The 25051-nt window shown below is 34.1% G+C and overlaps 1 protein-coding gene across 1 annotated transcript in view; it reads right to left on the bottom strand.

The window, feature by feature from the left end:
* Positions 1 to 23555, bottom strand: part of mus101 (mutagen-sensitive 101) — a 28549-nt gene extending 4994 nt beyond the window's left edge. The window contains exon 1 of the mRNA XM_067783710.1: positions 22817 to 23555. Coding sequence (XP_067639811.1) covers positions 22817 to 23488 — 672 coding nt within the window. The 5' untranslated portion in view covers positions 23489 to 23555. The remainder of the gene's footprint in view (positions 1 to 22816) is intronic.
* Positions 23556 to 25051: the final 1496 nt, after the last annotated feature.

Here is a 25051-nt window from a genome sequence, read left to right as displayed (position 1 = left end):
AAATTGGTCAGAACGAATTACGCTGATAACACAGGCCGACAAAATTTCCGATCCAAATAATAAGCCAATACTCTCGAATTTTTTCTACGCCCGTCATTGCTGCGGACTAAAGCAACAGTTGTAGCATACTTTTAGCCAGTTTTTCATATATTTTTTAGCTGTGTAGCAGAAATACTTGTTGTTGTTGTAAAATTCGGTATAAATCGCCTGTAGTAATTTGCAAACGCGACAAATCGCCTAACCGCATCTTTGTCTTTTGGCTTAGTATACCTTTTAATAGCGTCTATTTTCGAATCATCTGGCAGCAAACCATTTGACGTGCATTTATGGCCTAGAGAAGTTACCTCGGAACGAAGGAAATTGCACTTGCTTGGATTCAGCTTTAAATTAAACTTTCTACAGGTTTCGAAAACTTTTTCTAAATTTTTAAGGTGGTGTGTCCCACTACAACCAATGACGATAACGTCGTCAATATACATAAAAGCCTGATTTGGCGAAATGCCTGAAAATGCTATTGACATCATACGAGAAAAAGAGTTTGGTGCTATATTCAACCCGAAAGGTAAAACTTTCCAACGAAAAGCTCCTCGATCTGTACTGAAAGAAGTTAGGTCTCTAGATTTAGGGTGAAGGGGTATTTGGTGAAAACCAGAGAAAAGATCTTAAGTAGAAAAGTATTTGGCTCTGCCAAGATTATCGAGTATGTCATCAACGCGTGCTAGTGGAAATTTGTCGGCTATAAGCTTTTTATTTAAATAAATAAAGGTAAGGCGCGATAACCTCCGAAGAGATTTTAGGCCGAGCTTCTCTTCCAATTTGCGTCGTGCTCCTTTTCAATTTTTACTACAAATTGGCGGGACGGGACCTACTTGTTTTATGCCGACTCCGAACGGCATCTGCGAGGCAGATGAGTTTTCACTGAGAGCTTTTCATGGCAGAAATACACTCGGAATGCTTGCCAAACACTGCCGAGCGGCGACCCCGCTTAGAAAAATTGTCGTATAATTGAAAAACCTTATTTCTAAAATGTTGATGTTGCTTTGCCCGGGGTGTGAACCCAGAGCATTCGGTGTGGTAGGCGGAGCACGCTACCATCACACCACGGTGGCCGCTTTATATTTACTGCTCTGAAATCTACGCACATACGATACGACTTTTTGCCTGTTGGATCTTTTTCCGGTACCAAAATTAAAGGACTGTTATAATTTGAAAAACTAGGTTCGATTAAATCATTCTGTAATAGGTTTTCGACTTGTTTATTTATTTCTTCGCGTTGTGTGTATGGCAAACGGTAATTTTTAATATAGACAGGAGTTTTGCCAGTTAATCTAAGTTTTTGTTCGTAGAAATTATTAAGCGTCATTAAGTCGGTTTTTAATGCAAAAATATCAGAATATTTCAAACATAAATCAAGTAATTTCCTTTTGGCGTAAGAAGGCATTTGTTTTGCCAAAATTGATTTAAGCTCTTCTATGCGTTTTGAATCGATAGGTGTATCATTTATGCGATAGACATTGAAGTTTTTAATGTCTTCAGTTTGAATATTGAAATCTTTTACGTACTTAACCTCATCGGTGGTGTTGATAACTTTTATTATTGGGTTTTTTGTATCAACGATACATTTTGCTGTGAAAACACCGTTACAAAGTTTCTGGGAATCAACAAAAACTGGACTTGTCGTATTTTTCAAACTAAAAACATGAAAAACTTCGCATCTTGGTGGAATTACAAGAGTATTTGTTGAAGTGCTATGCAAAATTTAAATATTTACCTTTTCTGTCCCTTGTCCGAATGTAATTTTATCATTAGCATAATTGATTATGCATTTGTTCGTTTTTAGAAAGTCTTTCCCTATTATACCGTCCGAAGGAATATTAAAGTTGTCATTGACAACGTGAAGAGTCAGAGGAAAAAATGTATTCGATGCAATTATACTTGTATTAACTGTTCCTAGTGTTGTTACCGTGTCTGTTGATACGCCTGTTATATTTATTACGTTACTATCGTCTACTTCTACATCGTTTGCCAAACTGGAAATTTTTATTAGTGAAATGTCTGCCTGTGAATCTACTAGAAAAGAACATATTTTATGAGAATCGCTACAAGCGACTTCGACGAAATCGAAAAATTTTAAATTTAGACAATATATTGACTGAGAAGTATTTAGTCGAATTGCTCCTGCTCCCTCAGTGTTCGCGCCTGAGGGGCTTCGGCATTTAAAGAACGAACATTGGCTGAATTTCTAATGTTGGAATTGCTATTGCCTCTATTGTAATTGCGATTATTGCCTCTGTTATAATTGTTATTTCGGAAATTTGTATTATTTTGTTGTCTATTTGTATTACCGTTAAATCGAAAGTTACTATTGTTGTTATATTTGAAATTACTGTTACCTCTGGAATTTCCACGGAAATTATTATATCTTATCGGACGTGAACGAAACGCTAACACCTGCCGCTCTTCAACTTCCTGTTTCCGCTCTATAATCATTTTCGCTACAACGTCCTTTGAATATTTGAAGGTTGTTGACGCAAGGATTGATTTCACCATATCTGACCTACTATTTAATCTACAAACGCTAATGGTTTGTTAAACCGCCATCTCATGGGCTTTTGCCTGTGTCATACCTTCAATGATTAAACATCTCTCTAAGGAGTCAGAAAGCTCTTCTACCTGCTTTGAAAATTCTGAAAAATTGTTATTTGTTACTCTTAAGGCTACAATTTTTCCCGCGACAACTTTCGAGTTGTCTGGCCTAATTTTACTACATAGCGCTTCTTTAATTTGGCTGACTGATTCTATATGCGTTGGTAGGGCTTCGCGCGCTTTGCCTTCGAGCTTGGATTTTAAAAATGCAATAAAAGTAGGGGTTAAATTTTCGTTAGAGAATACTTCCATTAATTCAACTTTATTTATAAATGAGCCAAGTGCTAACAGGTCTCCACTGTAGTTTTCTCGCATAATCGAGGCCCAAGTACTAATAAACGATTTTTTCTCCTCGATTGTGGCCATGGTTGTAACGTTAAGAGTTGGAGTTAGAATAAAAAAACTAGAATTTGGAAGTACAGGTTGATCAGCAAATCCTAAAAGGTCTGCACTCAGGGATAATTTATAATGTTCACTTGTTAAAGTATCAGTTTACGATGCACTTGAAGCTGAATCAGAATCTGAATTATTGGAATCTAAATCTTGTTCTGCCTTTTTGAAATCTATATCTTGCTCTGATTTTTTGGAACTTGAACCTGGATGTGAATTTTTAGAAACTACCTTCCCGTTTCTTAGGTCCATACGTGTTAAAATGAACAGACGAAATATTTAAATTTTATTGGAGCAAGATATGTGGAAATTATTTATGAAGATTGAATAGAAATTGAATTCAAAGGAAATTAAATTTGAACGAGTTGAGTTGAGCTCAAAAGAAAATTATGAAAGTATTCTTAAAGGAAATTTATGAAAATATTTTAAAAGAAATTTGTGAAAGTATGTATTTTTGAAAGCTTTTAGATTTTAGTTATAATTAATTATACGATTGGTTAGCGAATACTTATTGCAAAAAACTTTAGTTACTGAAATACTAAAGTTAGTGATTAGTTAATGAAAAGAAAGATTCCAAAATATTTACTTTACGCTTTTGTTGTCCGCAAATCCAAATCCAATGATTGGAATTAGCTGAAAATTTTTCATGCAAAACGGGAAGTGGGAATTGGAATTCACATGCAATTTAAAAGATGTTGAATATGGTTTACGAGTATATTTATTGAAATGTAAGAATTTTTAATTGTACAGAATGTGGAAAAAAATTTTGAATCTCAAATGTATGGCAAAATCATAATTTTATTTGAATTTAAATGCAAAGATTATAGAATGGCAAATATTTTTGTACAGGCTTTAAACGGACGCACCGCTTTTATCAAAATTGTATTGCTTTTATTTTTATAGATACGGGCGCACCGCATCTTTCCAAATTGTAATATAAATGTCCTCGGACGCACCGGGATTTAAAAAAAATTTATGTCATATTTTTTCACGGACGCACTTAAGAAAAGCAAAAAAATTTTTCCTTTTTTGATGGAGCTCACTGTAGGGCAGAGTGGGACTAAAACCAAAAATTTTTATGATTAATTATTAATTATGGCAAATTTTGAAAAGACCAAATAAAGCTTTAAAATTTTCCGTTTTTGTCCGACCCTGTCCCACAGTGCCTACCTGTAAGCTTACGCATATACCTATATGTATGTGACAAATTATTGTTTTTTTTTTTTTTTTGTAGGAAATAATTTAGTTTAATTTACTTTGAATGTAATGAAACAAATTTTGTAATTAGTATGGTAAGTAATTTTTTTGAAAAAATTTTTAGAAAGTTGGAAAAATTGATATAATATAAAAATGCGTTTTTTTTTTTTTGTTTTTTTTTTATATAATATAGTAATTTAGTTTATGTTTATTTCTTCAATCAAAATTTGTAATTTAGTTTATATAATGATGAAAATTGAAAAGTGTAACCTATAAAATGTACATATATAATGAAAAATGTTTCGCATACCACTGCCGCTGCACCTCCTACCGCTTGCTGTTTTGCTGCTGCTGGTCTGCCGCTGCGCTTACTGTTCTGCTGCTGCTTCTGGTTTGTGCATTCACTTTTTGTTGCTATGGATTTGCCGCTATCTGTGGTTTTTTCCCGAGCCGTTATAAGTGGCGTGGCTAGTGCCGTTTTACAAAAATTTTGGTACAGTTTTCAAAAGTATTTATTTCAGTTTTTTTGTTTTTGCTATTTTTTTCCAATTATATTATTTCTTCCAAATGTCCTTATTCAACAAAAAAATTGTTTCCACTAGCCACTGCCATGCAACCACCACCACTGCCGTATTTGTGCTGATTTTTGAAAATGTTTTTTTGGTAGACTCAACGTTTTAATAATTTTATTGTAGATTTTTTGTTGAAAATGTAATTTTTTTGTAATGGTTTTTAATCTTTTGTACTTTTTTTGTAATTTTTTTTGATTTTGAACTTTTTGTGCTATTTTTTGATTATATATTTTTGTAGAATTTTTAAACTTGTATTTTTTGTAGATTTTTCAATGTTTTTTAAAATTTTTTTTTTGAAGGGTTTTTGTAAATTTTGTATTTTTTTTGTATTTTTTCCAAATTTTTATATTTTTTTTTGCAATGGTTTTTAATGCTTTAATTTTTTTTTTTGGTAATTTTTTCGATTTTAAACTTTTTTTGTAATATTTTTCGATTTTATAAATTTTGTAGAAAATTTATCTTCTTATTATTTTAATGCAATTTACACTTCTGTTGGGAGGTTTTCCTCCTTCCGGCCCCTCGCCGCATTTACAGGGCTTCGGCCCACGGTCGCCATATCGAGGATCCATTTTGTTGGATCCGCCAACAATATTCTGGGCGCACTCATTCGGCTGCCACGCGCACACACACCCTTATTTCTCCTTACTTCTTTAATTCAGTAAAAACAGCTTTTAGTTTCTATATTCTTCTTTATTTATTTAAATTTTATTTATAAATGTACACTTTAGTTCCTACTTTATAACTATATGTAACACTTACTTTTAGTCTTTTTTTAACCACTTTATAATTTCTCTACGCTTTTCTTATTTCGTGCTTATGCAGCTGCCGGTTCACTTTTAAACTGAAAACTGCCGCTAACGCAACTCTGTAGCTTGGCAGCTTTTCTTTACGTTGCTTAGCAACGAAATTAATGATGGCGTCGAGCAACGGCAGTTTCAACCAATCAGAAACTCGCCGAGTTGCTCGACTCCAATTTTAGTGATGCCAAGTGCATCTGATGTATGATTGCATCTTGCACTTTTCTAAAGAGGGTTGCCAGCTGCAATTTATTTTAATGCAATTTACAATGGCACTACAATAAGGACACACCCCAAGGGCCTTTGGGAGTGGTTTTGTTGTTGTTGTAGCAGTGCTTCGCAACACCTAATAGGTGCGACCGATCACAAATTCTCATCAATATCCTCTAACGGGAGACCAAGGAAACTTGCTGTTTCAACAGGGGTGGACCATAATGAAAGGGGTGTTAGAGGCGTTGGTTCCACATTACAATTAAAGAGACGGTTGGTTTCATTTGGGGACACATTGCAAGCGGGGCATACATTTCATATGTCGGGGTTGATTCTGGATAAGTAAGAGTTTAGCCTGTTACAGTATCCAGAACGAAGTTGAGCTAGAGTGACTCGCGTTTCCCTGGGGAGTATGCGTTCCTCTTCCGCAAGTTTTGGGTACTGGATTGGCAATTCCTGGCATAAAGGTCCGACGCCTGTTTGTGGAGTTCACCAAGGATGCTTGTGTGTTTTTGCTTCATACGGCTGAGTTCTCAGGTGCCGTATTTCCTCAAAATGCTTACGGAGATGACTCCTTAAGTCCCTAGGCGGTGTTGGCTCATCAATCAGATGTCTGTTGGGATGCCCAGGTTTCTGGGTATTCAACAGGAACTGTTTGGTCAGCATCTCATTTCTGATGGGGAGTATTCTCGCCTCATTATGTAGATGGTGTTCTGGGGATATAAGAAGCCAGCCCGTGGCGGTTCTGAGAGCAGTATTTTGGCAGGCCTGTAGCTTCTTCCACTGAGTAGTTTTTAGGCTTGGCGACCATATAGGGGGCGCTTAGCAGGCAATCGGCTGGCAAATTGCTTTGTATGTGGTAATGAGCGTTTCTTTGTCTTTTCCCCTAGTACTGCCAGCAAGGGATTTGAGGATTTTATTACGGCTCTGGATTTTCGGTACAATTGCGGCTGCATGCTCACCAAAATGTAGATCCTGATCAAACGTCACACCCAAGATTTTGGGGTGTAGGACAGTCAGTAGCGTAGTGCCATCGACGTGGATGTTCAAAATGGTCGACATTTGGGACGTCCATATTGTAAATAAGGTCGCAAAGGATTTAGTCGGTGATAATGCCACGTTTCGCGAGGCGAAAAAACTGGGGAGATTAGGGAGATAACCGTTTATTTTGTTGCAAAGCTCATCGAGCTGTGGGCCTGGGCCTGTGGCCATTATTGTGCAGTCATCGGCGTAGGAAACGATAGTAACTCCTTCTGGTGGCGAAGGTAGCTTAGATATGTAGAAATTAAACAGAAGTGGGGATAGGACACCACCCTGTGGCACCCCTTGTTTAATTCATCTTGGTTTTGATGTTTCCTTTCTAAATTGAACCGATGCCTGCCGACCACCCAGATAATTTGCGGTCCACCTTTTAAGACATGGGGAGTGTTATGGATGTTGATGGTCCTTTGCCGGATGCAGATCCGGTACGTTCCGGTACCAAGCCGGACCATCTCGGAAACGATTTGTTATGTCCACATGCGACCTTCTAGGCCATAACGCCCTCCCATCCCCTAGATCCATGAGGCGTTCGGGGTCGCCAGAGCCTCGGCTGTTAATGATACAGTATTCGTCACGGATAGGTGAGGTTGAAAATTGGGTTTGGAGACCCCTTATATTGCGCTGGCAACCGGAAAGCGTTGCGCTACACAATACCTTGAATCTATTTGGTATTTTAGTCGCCTCTTTTGAAAGGCATACCTACCGCGGGTATATTCTAACCCCGTAACCGATTTTAGCTTAAATGTTTTGTTTTATTAGTTTAAAATAATTTTATATTGAGCATTAAGGGTTTACTGAGGGCGCATGCATGCACTTATTTTGTGACTAACAAGCCTAAAACTAGACTTCAAATTCGTGAAAAAAGTTGTATGGAGAAAGTATCGCGAAGGTACTGTAAACCACAATATACACTTGAGCATTATCAACTTTTAAATAACTATGTTTGTAATTTATGTGAAATATGTTTTTATACTTTTCTCTAATATTCATTTTTGATTTTTAAAAAATATTCATTGAAAATATTTTGTAATTAGTAAAACAACTTTTAAATATTAAAATAAAATATTAAATAAGCAGAGAAGAAAGCTTTTTAACATCAGGTGTGGGGGCGATTCAACTATAATGTCATCTTTAAAAGAAAGTTACGCACAAATTTTAACTGACGCAGGCGTCGTATTCCCGTCCACTGTTACGCTATCGCAACTCAAGCGTATGACCGCTGAGATAGTTGGTGTTTCAGTTTCCAATGAAGTTCCTGCTGCTGGCGTATCTCCCGTTAATGCTATAACTGCTGATGTTTCTTCTGTTAGTACTACTGCCGAGTATACCGCTGTCGTTGATGCCGCTGCCATTGTTACTACTGCTGAATGTACCGTTATCGTTGATGCCGCTGCCGTTAATACATCTGCCTTTGGTAACTCTATTTATGATGTTTCTACTGTTGGTGTATATTCCAATAATACTTCCGCTTTGGTGTTTCTGCCAATGATATTTCCGCTCCTGGCGTCTCTGTCAATAATATTTATTGTGTTAATGGTGCTATCCCTAAAGTATCTGTTTCGAGGCACGAATTAAGTTCTAGTCGTGTGTATGGCGGTAGTTCCGCGGGAAAATTTAATAATTGTTCTAATAATAACATGAAAGCAGGCAGTTCCATTAACATTATCGTTGATCCTGTTGATCAAGAATTATCTCATTTAAGAAAACAAATTGAAATAGTTACTTTAAAAAGACATTGACGTGAATAAGAACAAGCCGCAGGTGTGCCTGAAGTATATATTAATAATAAAAACAGTTTATGTGATATAGAACATGCCATTACAAAATTCAGTGGCGATGATATTACATATTCTGTTAAATTTTTTATAAACGATTTTGAAGAAATAATGAACACGGTAAATGCCGAAGACCATTTTCGGTTTTTGAGTTTACGTCGTTCTCTTACTGGCACAGCAAGAGTATTCATTTCTACAATATCTTACTTACTTAATTTGCGCTTAACCGTCTAAACGGTTATGGCCGTCCAACAAGGCGCGCCAGTCGCTCCTCCGCTCCGCCAACCGGCGCCAATTGGTCACACCAATGCTGACCCATATAAACAGCTTTGTGAGCAACTTATTAATGAATTTGACAGAAATGTCAGCCGACAAGATGTGTACAAAATGTTGCGTCAACTACGTTGGCAGAAGAAGAATGAATCTCTCCATTGCTATATTCTGTGCATGCAATCAAATGCAAGACGTTCTGATATCACTGAATCAGAAGTGATTGAATTTATTATTGATGGTTTGGAGAATAATGTTTCCAATATAACCCTTCTTTTAAGTGCTCGAAAAATCAATGAGTTAAAGATGTTGGTGTCCCAGTATGAAAAGAAATATTTGAGCCGTGAAAGCGAAGAAATGACTAAGCTGCCGTTCAAGGAAAGCAAAGTTGAAAATAAAGTGCATACAAATATCTGTTTTAATTGCTCATAAACAGGACATATAAAGCCTAACTGTCCATACCATATGCGACCAAAAGGATCTTGTTTCCGATGCTGGGAAATGGGTCATGAGTATCGCTCATGTCCAAATCCCAAGAAAATTTTACACAAGCTAGTTAAGCAACAAGTAGCCGCAATTAACTATTTCGAAGATGTAGACCGTTATGAAGTAGTAGACGCTTTTAATGAATTATGTATTAAGTTCCATAATAATGAAAAAGCAGTTTTTAATAAGTATATTTCTCTCTTTGACACCGGTAGTCCGGTTAGTTTGATTCGTGAATCTGATGTTCCAGTTGAGCTGACAAGAGCAAGCAGACGTCCATTAAATTCAAATTTTATTGGTTTTGGAGGAAATAAATTATCAATTAAAAATGAGTTAGATTGTTTAGTAAATTTTAAAAATTAAATAAAAACAATTAAGTTTTTCATACTATCGGATGAATGTTTGCTCATGCCAGTAATTTTGGGGCGAGATTTCCTGTCTAAATTTAATATTTGTTTAAAAAAACTTAAACGAAAATATTCCAAGGAAAAATTAATACAAATAAGGAAAATTTGTGGTATTGTAAATGAAAAAAATTTAACTGATAATGTCAGCAGATACGATCTTTTAAGATCAATCAATGATAGTCCGAAGCCTACTTTATCTCTATCTTTATCTTTTTCTCTAAACGGATGTCATAATGAAAGTGCAGATACTAATGATATATTTTGCATTGATATTTTTTCAGATTTGCCAGAACCAGATATAAACCTTAAATTAGATAAAACTAAGAAATTAATTTTGCATGATATAATAACAAAATCCTACCTTAAACCAAAGGATATAACGGTTCGTCCACTCGATTATGAAATGAAAATTCATTTGACGACCGAAACCCCGTTTTATTGCACCCCGCGACGCTTATCTTATTTAGAAAAAACTGAGGTATAAACTACTATTGATGAGCTGATGAAGGAAGGGATCATTAGACCTAGTAACTCACCATATGCTTCTGCAATAGTTTTAGTTAAAATAAAAGGTAAAATGCGAATGTGTATAGATTACAGAGGTTTAAATAAATTAACCAGGCATGCTTAACCAACGAAACGATATCATTTCGTTACGATAATCAACGTTAATAAACGAAACGAAGTCATTTCGTTTCGTTTATTAACGTTAAGATCGTCAAATTAACGAAATGATTTCGTTTCGTTTTCTGCCATATCAAAACGAAATCAAATCGTTTATGTTGATTATTAATTTCAAACTATGCTGGCAAAGCTGATTGATGGCGGAGTCATTAAAGGTGAAAGCATTATCCAAGCTGATTGCAACTTTTCTCATGAATTTTGACAGTACGAACATTTCTCAGAGCATTTTTGACATTACCACCAACGAATTACACAAACAAATTACATAGAGTTTGTGTGTGTATGTGCGCTCGTTGTTGCCACCTTACGGCTTCACCATGGCTATAGCATTGCCAGCACAATTCAAACATAAAGTATCACGTTTTCGTTAACGTTTTTAACGTTAACGAAAGATTTTCGTTTCGGTTAAAAACGAGATACAATTTATCTTGATAATTTCTTTATCGATAATATTTCGAAGTGTTTCAACGGAAACGGTGGAAATTTTTTGATAAACGATTAGCTTAACGTTAAGGTGCATCCCTGAAATTAACAGTGAGGGATAACTACCCGCTACCTTTAATAGATGACTGCATTGAATATTTAGAAGGGAAAAATATATTTACAGTATTAGACTTAAAAAGTGGATTTCATTAAGTCAAGATATCTCCAGAATCTGTTCAATATATTGCTTTTGTAACGCCGAATGGGCAATATGAGTATTTAAGAATGCCATTTGGATTAAAAAATGCACCTGCCGTATTCCAAAGATTTATAAACTTCATTGATTCACAACAACTAATTATATATATGGATGATATAATAATAACTTCGCGAAATTTTGACGAACATAAATAATTATTAGATTTAGTTTTGAAACGTATTTCAGAAAAAGGCTTAAAGTTAAATCTTAACAAATGTAAATTTGGCTATCACGAGGCATTTCACTTACAGATACTCATTTGAAGACAATAAAAAATTATCCTATACCAAGAAACCAAAAAGAGTTACACTCTTGCATAGGACTTTTTTCCTTTTTTCGACGCTTCGTACCATCATTTTCTCGGATTGTGAAACCATTACAACAACTGCTTAAACAAAATATAAGCTTTGATTTTAACGAACAGTGTGTTAGTGCATTTCAGGAACTTAAAACTAAATTGACTGAAAGTCCAGTGTTAGCTATTTATAATCCTTTAAAAGAAACAGAACTACATTGTGATGCAAGTTCATTGGGGTTCGGATCAGTTTTATTGCAGCATCAAGATGATGGTAAATTTCATCCAGTTTCTTATTTTTCAAAAACTGCTACAAGTGCTGAAAGCAGATACCATAGTTTCGAACTTGAAACTCTAGCAATAATTTATGCGTTGAAAATATTTAGAGTATATCTTGAAGGTATTCCATTTAAAATTGTTACAGATTGCAATTCACTTGCATTGATTTTAGGGAAGAAACATGTGAATGCTCGTATTGCAAGATGGGCATTAGAACTTGAAAGTTTTAATTATACTATTCAACATCGAATTGGTGCATCCATGGGACATGTTGATGCATTAAGGCGATGTCAAGTTGCCAGCATAGATATTAGGGAAGCTGAAATTCAAATACAGCTAGCCCAAAATCGTGACAATGAAATACGAGCTTTAAAAGAACGCATGGAAAAAGAGGAAGTAATAGACTTTAAATTTTCAAATGGTTTAATTTATAGAGACAAAGGAGAAGGAAAAGTAGCACTTTATGTGCCAAAAGAAATGGAGGCCAATATTATAAGACTGATACATGAAAAAATAGGGCATCAATCTGTTCAAAAAACCGTGATGACGTTATGTTTACATTATTGGTTTCCAAAAATGAAACAAAAAGTTGAAAATTTTATACAAAACTGTCTCAAGTGTATTATTTATGCAGAGCCCGTTCGAGTAAATGAACGAAATTTGTTTAATATACCTAAAAAACCTGAACCATTTGACACAATTCATATTGATCATTTTTGTCCTCTCCCTTCAATTCAATCTAAACGGAAACACTTGTTAGTCGTGATTGATGCTTCTACAAAATTCGTTAAACTTTATCCGACAAATTCAACAAGTAGTAAAGAAGTTACTGCTGCTTTAGATAAATATTTTAGTTATTATAGTCGTCCAAGGCGCATTGTAAGCGACAGAGGTACATATTTTACGTCATTGGATTTTGAAAACTTTTTATTAAAGCGAACCATATTACATACTAAAGTAGCTACCACCTCTCCACAAGCAAATGAGCAAGTGGAGCGAGTAAATAGTGTTTTGAAAACCATGTTAGGTAAGCTTAGTCATCCACTTAACCAGGCAGATTGGTCCAAGAAACTTCTCCAAGTGGAATATGCCATTAATAATTCTGTTCACAGTACTACGGGAAATTCTCCGAGTAAACTTTTATTCGGCGTAGAACAGAGGGGTGAAATAGTGGATGAGTTTACAGAGTACTTAGATAATAGAATAAATGTTAATAAAACGCGTGATCTGGAACAAATTAGATTAAATGCATCTGAAGCTATTAAGAAAAAGCAGGAATATAATTTAAACTATATCTTAAAAAAAGTGTGAGGGCAAAAGAATATGAAGTGGGAGATTTTGTAGTCATAAGAAATGTAGATTCAGTTGTGGGAACAAACAAAAAACTCATACCGAGGTTTAAAGGCCCTTACGGAATACATAAGATTTTAAGAAATGATAGATATGTGGTGCGAGACGTAGAAAACTGTCAGTTGACTCAATTACCTTATGATGGCGTTGTTGAAGCTAATAAAATGAGAAAGTGACTTGGAAATAATAGTAATGGTGTCGTTTCTGCTGAAGAATTAAATGAGTTATGAAATATTAGCTTTTATCGGATTGTTATCTCAATTATAATTAAATGTTTATATATAAGGAATTTTAAAATATGTAAACAATTTTAAAATATTTGTTGGCAGCGATTTAGTTTAGTACCCCCCCCCCCCCCCCCCCCCGATTTCGGGGTTTAACTTGGTATCAAATGAAAGAGAGAGTTCTCCCGATCACAAATATACATATTTTAAAGTGCGCAAACTTATAATTTAAAAGTTATTTGTTGTTAAAATTTGCAAATTTCTATACAACTTTTATATGTGTATACGTATATATATTTTATGTCATTACAAATCTGTGCTGCCACATCTAAAAAACGGAACAAGTGCAGAATCGAAAAATAACTCATAAAAATACCTTTCATCTGATGTATATATATATTTAACTTTTCTAGTCTTTATTTACCAAAAATTTGAAAAAGCTTTTTTTTGCATTCGTGAACGAGCTGATATATACCTTATAACTCTTATGTTTATTGTTATGTTAGCCGATCCAACACCGGCTGCGCCATGCACAGTAATTCTGCGTAGAACACCTTTCTGCGTAGGCGGCCTTCGGCCGCGCTTATAAAAAATAACCCTGGGCTATGCCATACCAAGTCCGCGGAAAGGTGTTTCAACTTTTCAAAAGTAGTAAAAATATATATTTACCTCTTTCTTTATTAACTGAAAGGTGGTAAGATAATATTTATATTTGTTTTTTTTTTGTTTATGTGGCAGCAAAGCTTTGTAATGTCACCAATACAATATATATGGGGTATTCCATCCCATTTCGACCAATTTTGAACCCGACCCCTTTAGAATTGGCTGAAAGTTTTTCTTCTTTTTCTAGCTTACGAAAGACGTTTTCAGAAGTTTTTCAAATTTTTTCATCCAACTCAAAAAAAGTTATGAATTTTTAAAGAAACACCGTTTTTGTTTTCAAAATGCTATAACTTTTTCAAAAATTGACCGTTTGGGATCTTTTTTTTTTTAAATTTGTTTTTAAATGTACTTTTCGCAAAAAATTTTAAAGTTTTTTTTGTAATTTTTCAGTTTTTCGAGATTTTTCGAATTTCGCCCTTGTTTTTCTCATAAAAAACTTCAATCAATTCTGCAATCATCCCCACTAATCCCGGAGTGGGTCGAGAATTTTTTTTTTATTTAATTGAAAAAAAAAACTTTAAAATTTTTTTTGTATTTTTTCCGAAAGGTACATTTAAAAACATATTAAAAAAAAATGATCCCAAACGGTCAATTTTTGAAAAAGTTATAGCATTTTGAAAAAAACACCGTTTTCCAACTCAAAATAAGTGAAAAAAGGTGTTTTTTTCAAAATGCTATAACTTTTTCAAAAATTGACCGTTTGGGGTGTTTTTTTTAAATTTATATGTAACTTTTTTTGAGTTGGATGAAAAAATTTTAAAAACTTCTGAAAAACGTCTTTCGTAAGCTAGAAAAAGAAGAAAAACTTTCAGCCAATTCTAAAGGAGTCGGGTTCAAAATTGGTCGAAATGGGATGGAATGCCCCATATATGTATATATAAATGTGCATGTTGCTACAAAAGCGCGATTGATTTAATAAAAACATTTATAATAAGTAAAAACAATGCAAAAACGAAATGTTAAAGATACAAAAATGCAATTTAAGTTTATCGTTGCCAATTTATATAGATACGTATGTGGATTAAGGTTTTGAAAGATGTGTAAATTGTAATTTAAAGTGCTATAGAAATTTGCTAAATTTGCAAACTTTAACAAACATTCTTCGTGTGACATTTGCAGACAGTGGACTGATTTTTTAAATACGGATATAGTGTGAAAACTGTTGCCGACGCCATCTTATAAAGGAAATTTTTTTTTCTAAATTAAGATAAGTTTCAGACTTTTTTGATTTTTGTTGTCAATTTTTACTGTTCCTTGTTATTAATATCTATCTTGGTGAGTAAAAATTAATTGATTTAATTTTGTAATTCAAAATAGAGGACGCTTCGGCGTCGGATGATGTTGGTGTAGGAGATGTGGAGGGTGGAGATCCTGGTGGTGGTGAGGTTAGGATTTTGGGTGAGGGAAATGAACTTATGGATGTTCGGGCTACTGCTGGGTCTCGATTTGACGATTTCAATTTAATGGAGGAGTTGATATCTAGTCCTTCTAGGAATGAGGTTGGTAGTAGAAAGATGAAAAGGAAAAAATTAAGGCTGAAGTTAGAAGAAATGTTAAAAGGGCTGCAAAAAGTAGTAATATGCCTGCTCTTCAAGGCATGCTGGTACGGAAGGGTATGTTTCTATTGAATAAAAATGATGAAAACAACACTAATTGTTTTTCTGGTGGTCAGGGTGTTTCAACACACATAACCTCAAATCCATTTTCTGATGATAAAATGAAGGCTATGGAAAATGGTAGCGTAAATATAAATCGTCAAAGGTTTTTGGCTAAGGAAGCTAAAAAGCATATTGAAAATGAATTAATAAACATAACCTCAAAAGAAAAAATGGAAAATGGAGTATTGAATAATGATGGTGATAGTGGTGAAAATTGTTTGAATGTTGCCTTGAATTCAAATGGTGGAAATAGCGTGGCTACTCATAACCTTTTAAATAGTAATTTTGGTAGGGGTGAATTGCTTGAGACAAATGATCGTAAACGTGAGGTAAGTTACTTTCTAAGTCAAGTCTTTTTAAAAATATTAATGTTAAAAATGGACTTTATTTTTGGAATAAAATTAAGACTTTTGATATTGGTGGGGTAAAGGAGGTTATTGTTACGGGAAGAACGCTTTACAATTGTTTTTGAAAATGTAGAAATGGCCAATGCTTGTTTAGATAACAAGGGTTTGCGGGAGAATAATATAATGGCATTTATCCCTAAATCCTTTTTGCAGACGTGTGGTGTTGTAAGAAATATTCCGGAGGAGTTAACTGATGAGGAAATTTTCAAAAATATTGGTTCAGATATTAATGTAATTGGTGTTTCAAGGATTAAAAGAAGAGATAGGGATGATAAAACTAAATTTTTGCCAACAGAAACAATTAGGATTTTCTTTGAAGGGTGTAAACTTCCTTCTGAAATTACAATTTTCTATACTAATTTCAAAGTTCTACATTACTTTCCCCCAGCAAAGCAATGTTTTAACTGTGGTAGACTTGGCCATACTAAGTTAAGTTGTAGGGCTAAAACTCGTTGCATTTTATGTGGAATTGAGGGTAAGTGTGCTGAGAAATGTACAAATCCCAAGTGTATTCTCTGTGGTGATGGGAATCATGTATCTATCAACAGGAATTTATGTCCTAGGTGGCAAAAAGAGAAGGAGGTAATTGAGGTCATGACTATTAAAAAAATTAGTAAGAAAGAGGCTTTTAATACATATGCTCAATTAAACAATTCAAATAGGTTTCAGTTGTTAGAGGACTTTGATGCTAATTTTCCAGAGTTACCGAGTTCTGAACCAAAGGTTCTGAATAATGATAATGAAATTAATAACAGATTGGTGAAGAAAAAGTATAGTAAAGTGGCTAAAATGACTGTGCAAGTTGAGAAAGCGATTGAGGTCAAAAACAGTTTTCCAAAAAGTTCGTTTGTTCCTTGTTATGAAAGGGCTGGTTGGACTAAGGTTTCAGATATAGATAAGATAATAAATGCTTTATGTGAAAGATTCCAATTAAATAGAGATGATCCTCTTATTTCGGTTATTGCTAATTTAAAATATAATGATGGAGTTGAGTCACTGAAGAATGGAATGGAAAGGTTTAGAAATAATCATACTTACCATTATGATTATTTCTAAACCTTCAATATAATTGTCAAAGTTTAAAAACGAATAAATCAAATATTGAATTGTTTTTAAATCAAAATAATGTGGATATTGTAGTTTTGCAGGAGATTTTCTCCCATGATGAAAATGTAGTTGAACATAAATTAACTAATTTTAAATTAATTAAAAAAAACTAGACCGGATGGTTATGGTGGTGTTGCGATTGCTTTTAAGAAAAATTTTAAGTTTTGTAGAGTTAAATATAATACTGATTGTGATATCATTATTGCAAAAACAACAAATCTTACTCATAACTTGATGATTTGTTGTGTTTATCTTCAGCCTAATATCCCTAGTGCAGTTTTTGATTCTGAAATGTCAAAATTGATTGCCTTTTTAAACTCCCAATCAAATGTCTTATTGTTGGGGGATTTTAATGCCAGGCTAACTGGATGGGGTGACAATTTGGATTCTTCCAAAGGTAAATTGCTCGTTAAAATATTGGAAAACTCATGTTTTAGATGTCAAAATGACGGGACCAAAACATATTATGTTAGCTCAATCTTGATGGATGAAGGGTATTCTAGTGTTCTGGATCTTTCCTTTACAAACATTTTGTCTGATGTAGAATGGAGTTGTAAACGTATGTATGTTGGAAATAGTCATCACTGTCCGATTATAATTGATATTGGGGATATTTCCAAATTTCCATCTCTTTTTGTGTCTAAAAATCTACTTGTGAAAGAAGTTAATGAGATTAAAAATATAGAAAATTTAGATGATTTAACAAATAAATTTGATAAGGCTAGAGAAAAGGCGTCTATTGATTTGGATCATTTTAAGCATATACCTAAAGTTTGGTGGGATAATAAATTGGAAAGGAAATATAGGATTCTAAATGCAGCTAGGTGTAAGGCAAGAAGGGTATCAAGAAGGGAGGATCTCGATGAGGCTTGTCGATTACTTGAGGACTGGAAGCAATGTGTTAAAGAGGCAAAAAAGAAAAGTTTTTTGGAGGCTGTAGAGTCGTTGAATTCTGAACCAAATACAAAAAAGGCATGGTTTTTATTAACAATGTTAAGAATGTTGGGGCTAGTTCAGTTTCGTTGTGGCTGTCTGAAAATAATGCTCCATATTTGGAATTTTTAGGTAATCAAGTAGTTAATAAAGAAAGTCCGTCTCTTCATGTTATGTTGGATAGATTACCATTGTTACCATGTACTATGAATGTGGATTTTGATGCTAGTTTCATGGGTTTGAGTGAGATAATTGCTAAAAAAAAAGTCGACTGCTGGTGGTGAAGATAAGATAACATATAAGATGTTGAATGCACTTAATCCTGAGACATTTTCTAACGTGGCAAAGCTTTTGCAAGGTCATTTTGATCTTAATATTATTAAATACTCATGGAGGAGAATTTCAGTCGTGCCCATTCCTAAAGCTGTGGCGAATTTAAATGAGGTTGGTAACTTTAGACCAATTTCCCTAATTTCGGTTGTGATAAAGAGTATAAATTTGGTTATTAAGGAGTTGTTAACTGATTTTGTTGAGAAAAATGGCATTGTTCCTAATAGAAGTTTTGCCTATAGAAAGCATAAATCCACAACGGTATGTCTTAATGAATGCCTTCAGGTTATTGGTATTGAAAAAAATAACAAAAAAGAGGTTTTTGTATGCAGCTTAGATTTATCGAATGCATATAACTGTGTAGATATAGTGAAGTTGATCGAAATACTTAATAACTGCGGTGTTGATCGTAAAGTTTTTGGCTGGATATATAATTTTCTTCACAGAAGAACATTAATATTAGGAAAAAATCAAATAGACATTGAAAATGGTTTGCCACAGGGTAGTATTTTATCGCCTATTCTTTTTAATTTATATACTGCAAAATTACATCTTCTAAGTGATGATAGTACTCATATTTTTCAATTTGCAGATGATTTTCTTATTGTCTCGGTTGGTAGGTCTCAAGATAGGGCTTTTGAAAATTTACAGGCAAAGGTTTTAGATTTTCAACAATCTTGTAATCAGTCGTGTTTAGATATTAATGTTACTAAGACAAAGTTTATGTATATGGCTAAAGGTAACATAAATTCCCTTGCATTAAGGGTTGGAGAGTCAAATTGAACAAGTAGGTCAAATTAAATTTCGTGGCAGAGTTTTAAATTCGAGTGGTTCTTTAAATGATCAAGTTATTAAGGTTAAGAGAGAGATAGTACAGGCAAATAATCTTGTTAAATGTTTAACTTCTATAAAAGCTGGTCTTTCTCCTAAAGTTGCTATAAATATTTATAGGGCCTTTGTTAGATCCAAACTAGAGTATGGATGTACTACATGGGCAAATGCTCCAAGTGGTTACAATCTAAGGTTGTCTAGAGTTGTTAGTGATACCTTGAGAAGGTGTATAGGTGTGCCACCAAGTGCGCCGGTTCATAGTAGATTTGTGATTGCAGGTGAGCTGCCACTCTTATTTAGATCTAAATGGTTAACTGGTAAAGAGTTGGTTCAGCAGTGGATGAAAAATTCTGATCTAAGGGAATTGGTTGCTAATGGACCACAAATTAATACCAGTTACAGCATAACTTATTATAAGTTCAAAAATATTTTTGATAGAATTATTACCACTGTAGGTTTCAATAAACATCCTAATCTTGTTTTTAAAAAGCATAGTCTTGCTGGGTCAAAAAAAAAAAAAATATTCGAATGACCAGGTAAAGATGATGTATAATGAAATGAAAAATACGTTGATTGGAAATGGTTTTTATATCTTTTCTACGGATGCTTCTTGTTCTAGTGACTGTGTTGGGTGTGGTGTATATGATTTACAGAACAATGTGTCTTTTTTGTATAGATTAAATGAAAAATTTTCATCTATTACTGGGGAGCTTATAGCGATTAAGCAGGCTATAAATTTGATTGTTAGGCAGAAGAGAGAAAAAGCTATTGTTTTTTCTGATAGCTTCAGCGTTGGAGGTGTTAGATAAGGTGTGTACTGACAATTTTATTGTAGCTGAAATTCATAACCTACTGTATCAGTTGCGTGAAAATTTAGTTACAGTTCATTTTATTTGGGTACCAGGTCATATGGGCATTGAATTTAATGAGAAAGCTGATATTGCTGCTAAAACTGCTGTGTTAGCGGGTCAGAATTTTGTTATTGGGCTTCCTCCATATGAAGCGCTTTTGAGGATTAATGATGAAATTTGGAATGATTGGAATAGTGATTTCAGAAATTTAAGTCTTTCTGTAGGTAATCGTTTTGCGGAGGTTTTAAATGATGTTATCAAAATTCCGTGGTATAGAGACAAAAAGATTAATTTTAGTAGTATTGAGATTAAGCTTATTAATAGATTAATGATGGGTCATACTTATTGTAATTATTACCTTAGTAAGTTCAACACCAGGGTCTCCAGACACTGTCTTTCCTGCAATTTCCAGAAACGGCAGATCATATAATTTTTGATTGTTGTTTATTTCAATCAAATCGAATTAACTATAATATTTTTAATAAATTTAACAGTCTCACTAAGTTATTGAGATCAAGGAATATAGGTTATTATAAAGAGTTAATAGACTTTCTTAAAACTATTAACAAGTTTGAACATTTATGATAATAACTTTTGTATAAATGCATATACATCTTATTGTTGTTTAAAAAAAAAAAAAAAAAAAATTTTGAAATCTTGATAGTTTGTTAAACCTCATCTTGAGGAATGGCTAGGTGACAGTTGGATGCACTGTATACTTTGCCAGTATGGCATTTGCGGTGTTCAATGTCATGAAATGACATTAGCTTGCTGTCATTTGGCGGAATCGCAAACTGAGGGATGATCACACACACATATTTATGGATTGGAGATAAGAAACATCTAATTTGGATTACACGAAGTGAATTAATTGAAAGAAAACCTGGGAATTTTTAAATATATATTAATAATTTTGTGACTGGCGTGGTGCCAAAGGAAAAAACCAAAAAATTAACTTTATACAAATAACAAAATTGAAATATAACCTGGCAGTATAAGGGCTCTGCAAAGCACCTTGCCAACCGACGCTTGCGTTTGCGGTGTCAATTAAAACCAAAAAAAAGAAAAACTTTAACAACAAATAACTTTTAAATTATAAGTTTGCGCACTTTAAAATATATATATTTGTGATCGGGACAACTCCCTCTTTCGTTTTATATCAAGTTTTCCCCCTAACTCGGGGGGTGCTATTCTAAAAGTTTCCCCTTTTCTCTAATATTCATTTTTGATGTATAAAAAAATATTCATTGAAAATATTTTGTAATTAGTAAAACAACTTTTAAATATTGAAATAAAATATTAAATAAGCAAAGAAGAAAGCTTTTTAGTACTAAAGTTTAAAAAACAAAATCTTAAATGACAAAAGATTTTCAAAATATAAAACATCCTTTTCAAGGAAAATTGATGATTGATGTTGCTTTGTAATAAAATAAAGTTTTCGTGACGGTACATAGAACCGACTGCCTTGGGAAGCGACGTAAACGCGTAGTTAAGCCCGGTTTTTCAGAGCGAGTTTAAACTACAGTCAAAGTTGATTAGAGTTTAGCCTTGCATTTCTTTTTGATAGCAAAAAATGTTCCTGCTCATCGCAGCTTAAGCGGCCGAAGTGACAGGGTTAAAAAATCTACTCAACTTTGACTGTAGTTTGAAGTGCAAAGAAAACCGGGCCTTAGGATAGCAAAAAACGTGTCTAGTATTTTTAGGTACAAAAGCAGGACAAGTAGAACCAATTTGAAAATTCTTACAATAGATTCATCGTTCTGGAGTCCTTTGAAAAATAAAGGCCAATTTTTGGGTCTGTAATGTAAAGCTTGATGCCACCTAAAAGACTTTATTTAAATTTTTTCGCGAACCATTGGATCGATTGAGATGAGTATCCACCGGGAGAGCAAGGAAACAGTCTCAACAAGATTGGACGATAGATACATTGATGTTAGATACGTCGGTTCATTTTATATATTGCCCAACGATTCTATTTACAATAGCTGATTCAAGGATAAATACGTTTCAGAAAAAACAAAATACGGTGATGCGATTTATTTTAAAGAAGCGTTTTGATACTCCCATACAAGAGCTACTAAACAGCTTGAACTGGCTTAGTGTAAAACAGCTTGTGTTATATTATACTTTTAAATTCATACACAACATGAAATTAGGAAACCTACCAAATTATTTAAATGATCGTGTAAAATACAACAACGATGTCCATAACTATAACACAAGAAACAAAAATAATTTCCACTTGCCAATTGTAAAATCCGAATTTGATAAAAAGAGTATATATTTTGAGGGATTAAGAGAATACAATGAACTTCCTAGGGACTTAAAAGATTGTAAAAATATGAAATAGTTCAAGAGGCTATTTATTATACGAATATTGTAAAGGAGTACCTATTAGGTAAAAAAGAAATACATTTTATAACTCAAAATTAATTATGCAAAATCCAAAGACTGTATAATGTATAAATGTGATCTCATAGATTTAATCTAAGTCTAAAACCTGTAATAAATAAAATAACTAACATGCAGGATATATTTTGCGAATGTCATTGTGACCACAAAAGCGCTATCCAAAGTTTTATGGCGTATTGGACATGTGCGCAGTATGCTACGAGCTGCGACTGCTTCGGGACCCTCCTCTGTCGAAGAAATTGAATTCCCCAACCACTGAGTTGGCGAAGCCATAAATTCCGCTTACATCCCCTTGAAGGGTAATTAAACTTCTACTTACCTCATTTTTCTTATCCGTTTCCAAACCGGTGCATGTTATATTTGTTCCAAAGAATATTGGCAACTTATATTTATCAAACTCCTCATCGGTTGCTGCAACATTCTCAACACAGCTCCTTTCCCAGACACGCTGTACCCAATCTACATGCATCACCGGTATACCATTCAATGTTGCATGTTCGTATTTTGTCGATTTAATCGTATTTGAAATTAGATGTGTGACTTGCCGACCAAGATTTTGAAAATAATAACCACCCATCCATTGTATGTACTTGCGAACCTGCTCTTTTTGATCTGCTGCAATGCCAGTTGCACTTATATGTAAATCTCTCATGGCCGTGGTGTAAATCGGACTAGTGCCAAGTGGTATTGGTAGTGTACCAAGCAAACACGTTATCAAGCATCGTGGTCCTATTATAAGTGATTTTGTTAGCTGTAATTGATCAAAGAAGTCTCCATCAAAATTGTCAAATATGAAAACATCTTTCTTTGTCAATTGCCCCGAGGCTATGAGTGGGAACCCCTCGCTCGCTTTTATATGGCGAATGTTATCATCCGATATGTGCTTCCGTAAATAAGAAAATGCTAGCTCTAAATCTTTGTATTTTGTTTTGTTATCCTCCACAGTACCAGTTGTGACGAAATATGCATTTATTGTTTCGTCGAAGCTCATTTTGCAAAAACGAATTTTTAGTGCTTATTTTTTTATAGAGCTTGCGCCAAATTGAATTTGCAACTGTCACTGTCAGAGTAAACAGTGTTGCATTTTACTCGATACTTTGAGTTGATTACTTTTAATCGATAAATATTGATCTTCCTACGACAATATTTACACATATACTAGCTTACAATAGCTGTTTTTTTTACATCTATAGGCGTTTACGCTTAAACTTTATATGGACTACTAAGCGTCAAACCTTACCTCCTCTTCCGAAATTGCCGCGCATAAAATTAGTACCACTAAATTTCAATACGGATTATACTCAGATTCAAGTGAAATATTTTTCACCTCTTAAAATAGTGCGTGTCCACAATTCATCGCAACTACTCAGCTATATGTTATGCACTATGGCAATCAGATGGTTATGTCTCCGCTTTTCTGTACACCCTGTGCTGTAGCTCGTTATTTAATCACTGCCGCTAGATGAGCCTTCTAAGCATTATATCTCAGCGAGGATACGCGTTTTTACGCGCAATTTTTGCGTTTTCTTCATTTTTATGAAATTTTCACGATTTTTAGGTTAAGGCACCAATAACTGGTGCCAATTTGATATGGATAAGTAAAAATATGGTTATGACTATGGCGTTAGGGTTAATGAAATTTAATCGGCCCTTAAAGCAGCGGAATAACTTTGTTTAGACCAAATATTGATCGAAGAATAAAGATGTTGGATGCGCGAACTTCAGTGGAAAGCAGCGGAACTTCACAAAATTCAAGTAGTCACTTGCACCACACCCAAGGCGAATTCAGTAAGGTGGTGTTATCCCATCAGCTGATTGCTTCTTCGTGATAATTTTCCATACAAAGCCTTGTACAACAAAATGTCAGTAAATCGAAATCTATAAAAATTTTCTTTTGACTTGACATTCATCTGCACAGCGAATTGATTGAATTCGCTTTGCCACCACCTGGTATAGATTCGCCTTGACCACACCACAAACTTTAACACAAGTTTTGACATAATTTAAGTACACAAAATACACTGATTGTAGTTTTAGAGTGTAGAAATGTAAATTCTGACCAGATTAACTGAATAAAAAGTGTGCAAATAATTGTTAAATAACAAATGCAGACAGTGGTAGTTTAAAAAATTCTGCTGAGGTAAGTGATGAATGTGACCTACTAGAATTTTGTGAAGCTTGCTTCACACTATTTTTGGTCCCTGCAACATCTTTATTCTTCGATCAATCTTGGTTTAGACTGTCAAATTCTGCGTGTTGGCTTTAGCAAAGAGGATAAATTTAAATAAGAGCCACCAGTTTGCAACGAGTGGTGAGTAACTTGCTGATATCTACATTTATGTCGAATGTTGTCAATTTTTAAATTGCCTCCCATTTATTCATGCGATGTAGTCACCATCTGCAATTGTCATTTTTTGAAAGAGAAATAATGAATTACCCTACAAGAAACGCTGATAGTTTTACTAATACACTCACACTTGTGATTGACAATGCTGATCCTGCGATGATGTAAACATTGATACTCAAATTTATGTATGTTCCTTTGATCGCTCAC

The sequence above is a fragment of the Eurosta solidaginis genome, chromosome 4, assembly GCF_040869045.1.
Source record: "Eurosta solidaginis isolate ZX-2024a chromosome 4, ASM4086904v1, whole genome shotgun sequence".
NCBI lineage: Eukaryota > Metazoa > Arthropoda > Insecta > Diptera > Tephritidae > Eurosta > Eurosta solidaginis.
The sequence above is the reverse complement of the archived record's forward strand: the minus strand, read 5'-3'. Positions and strand labels throughout refer to the sequence as shown.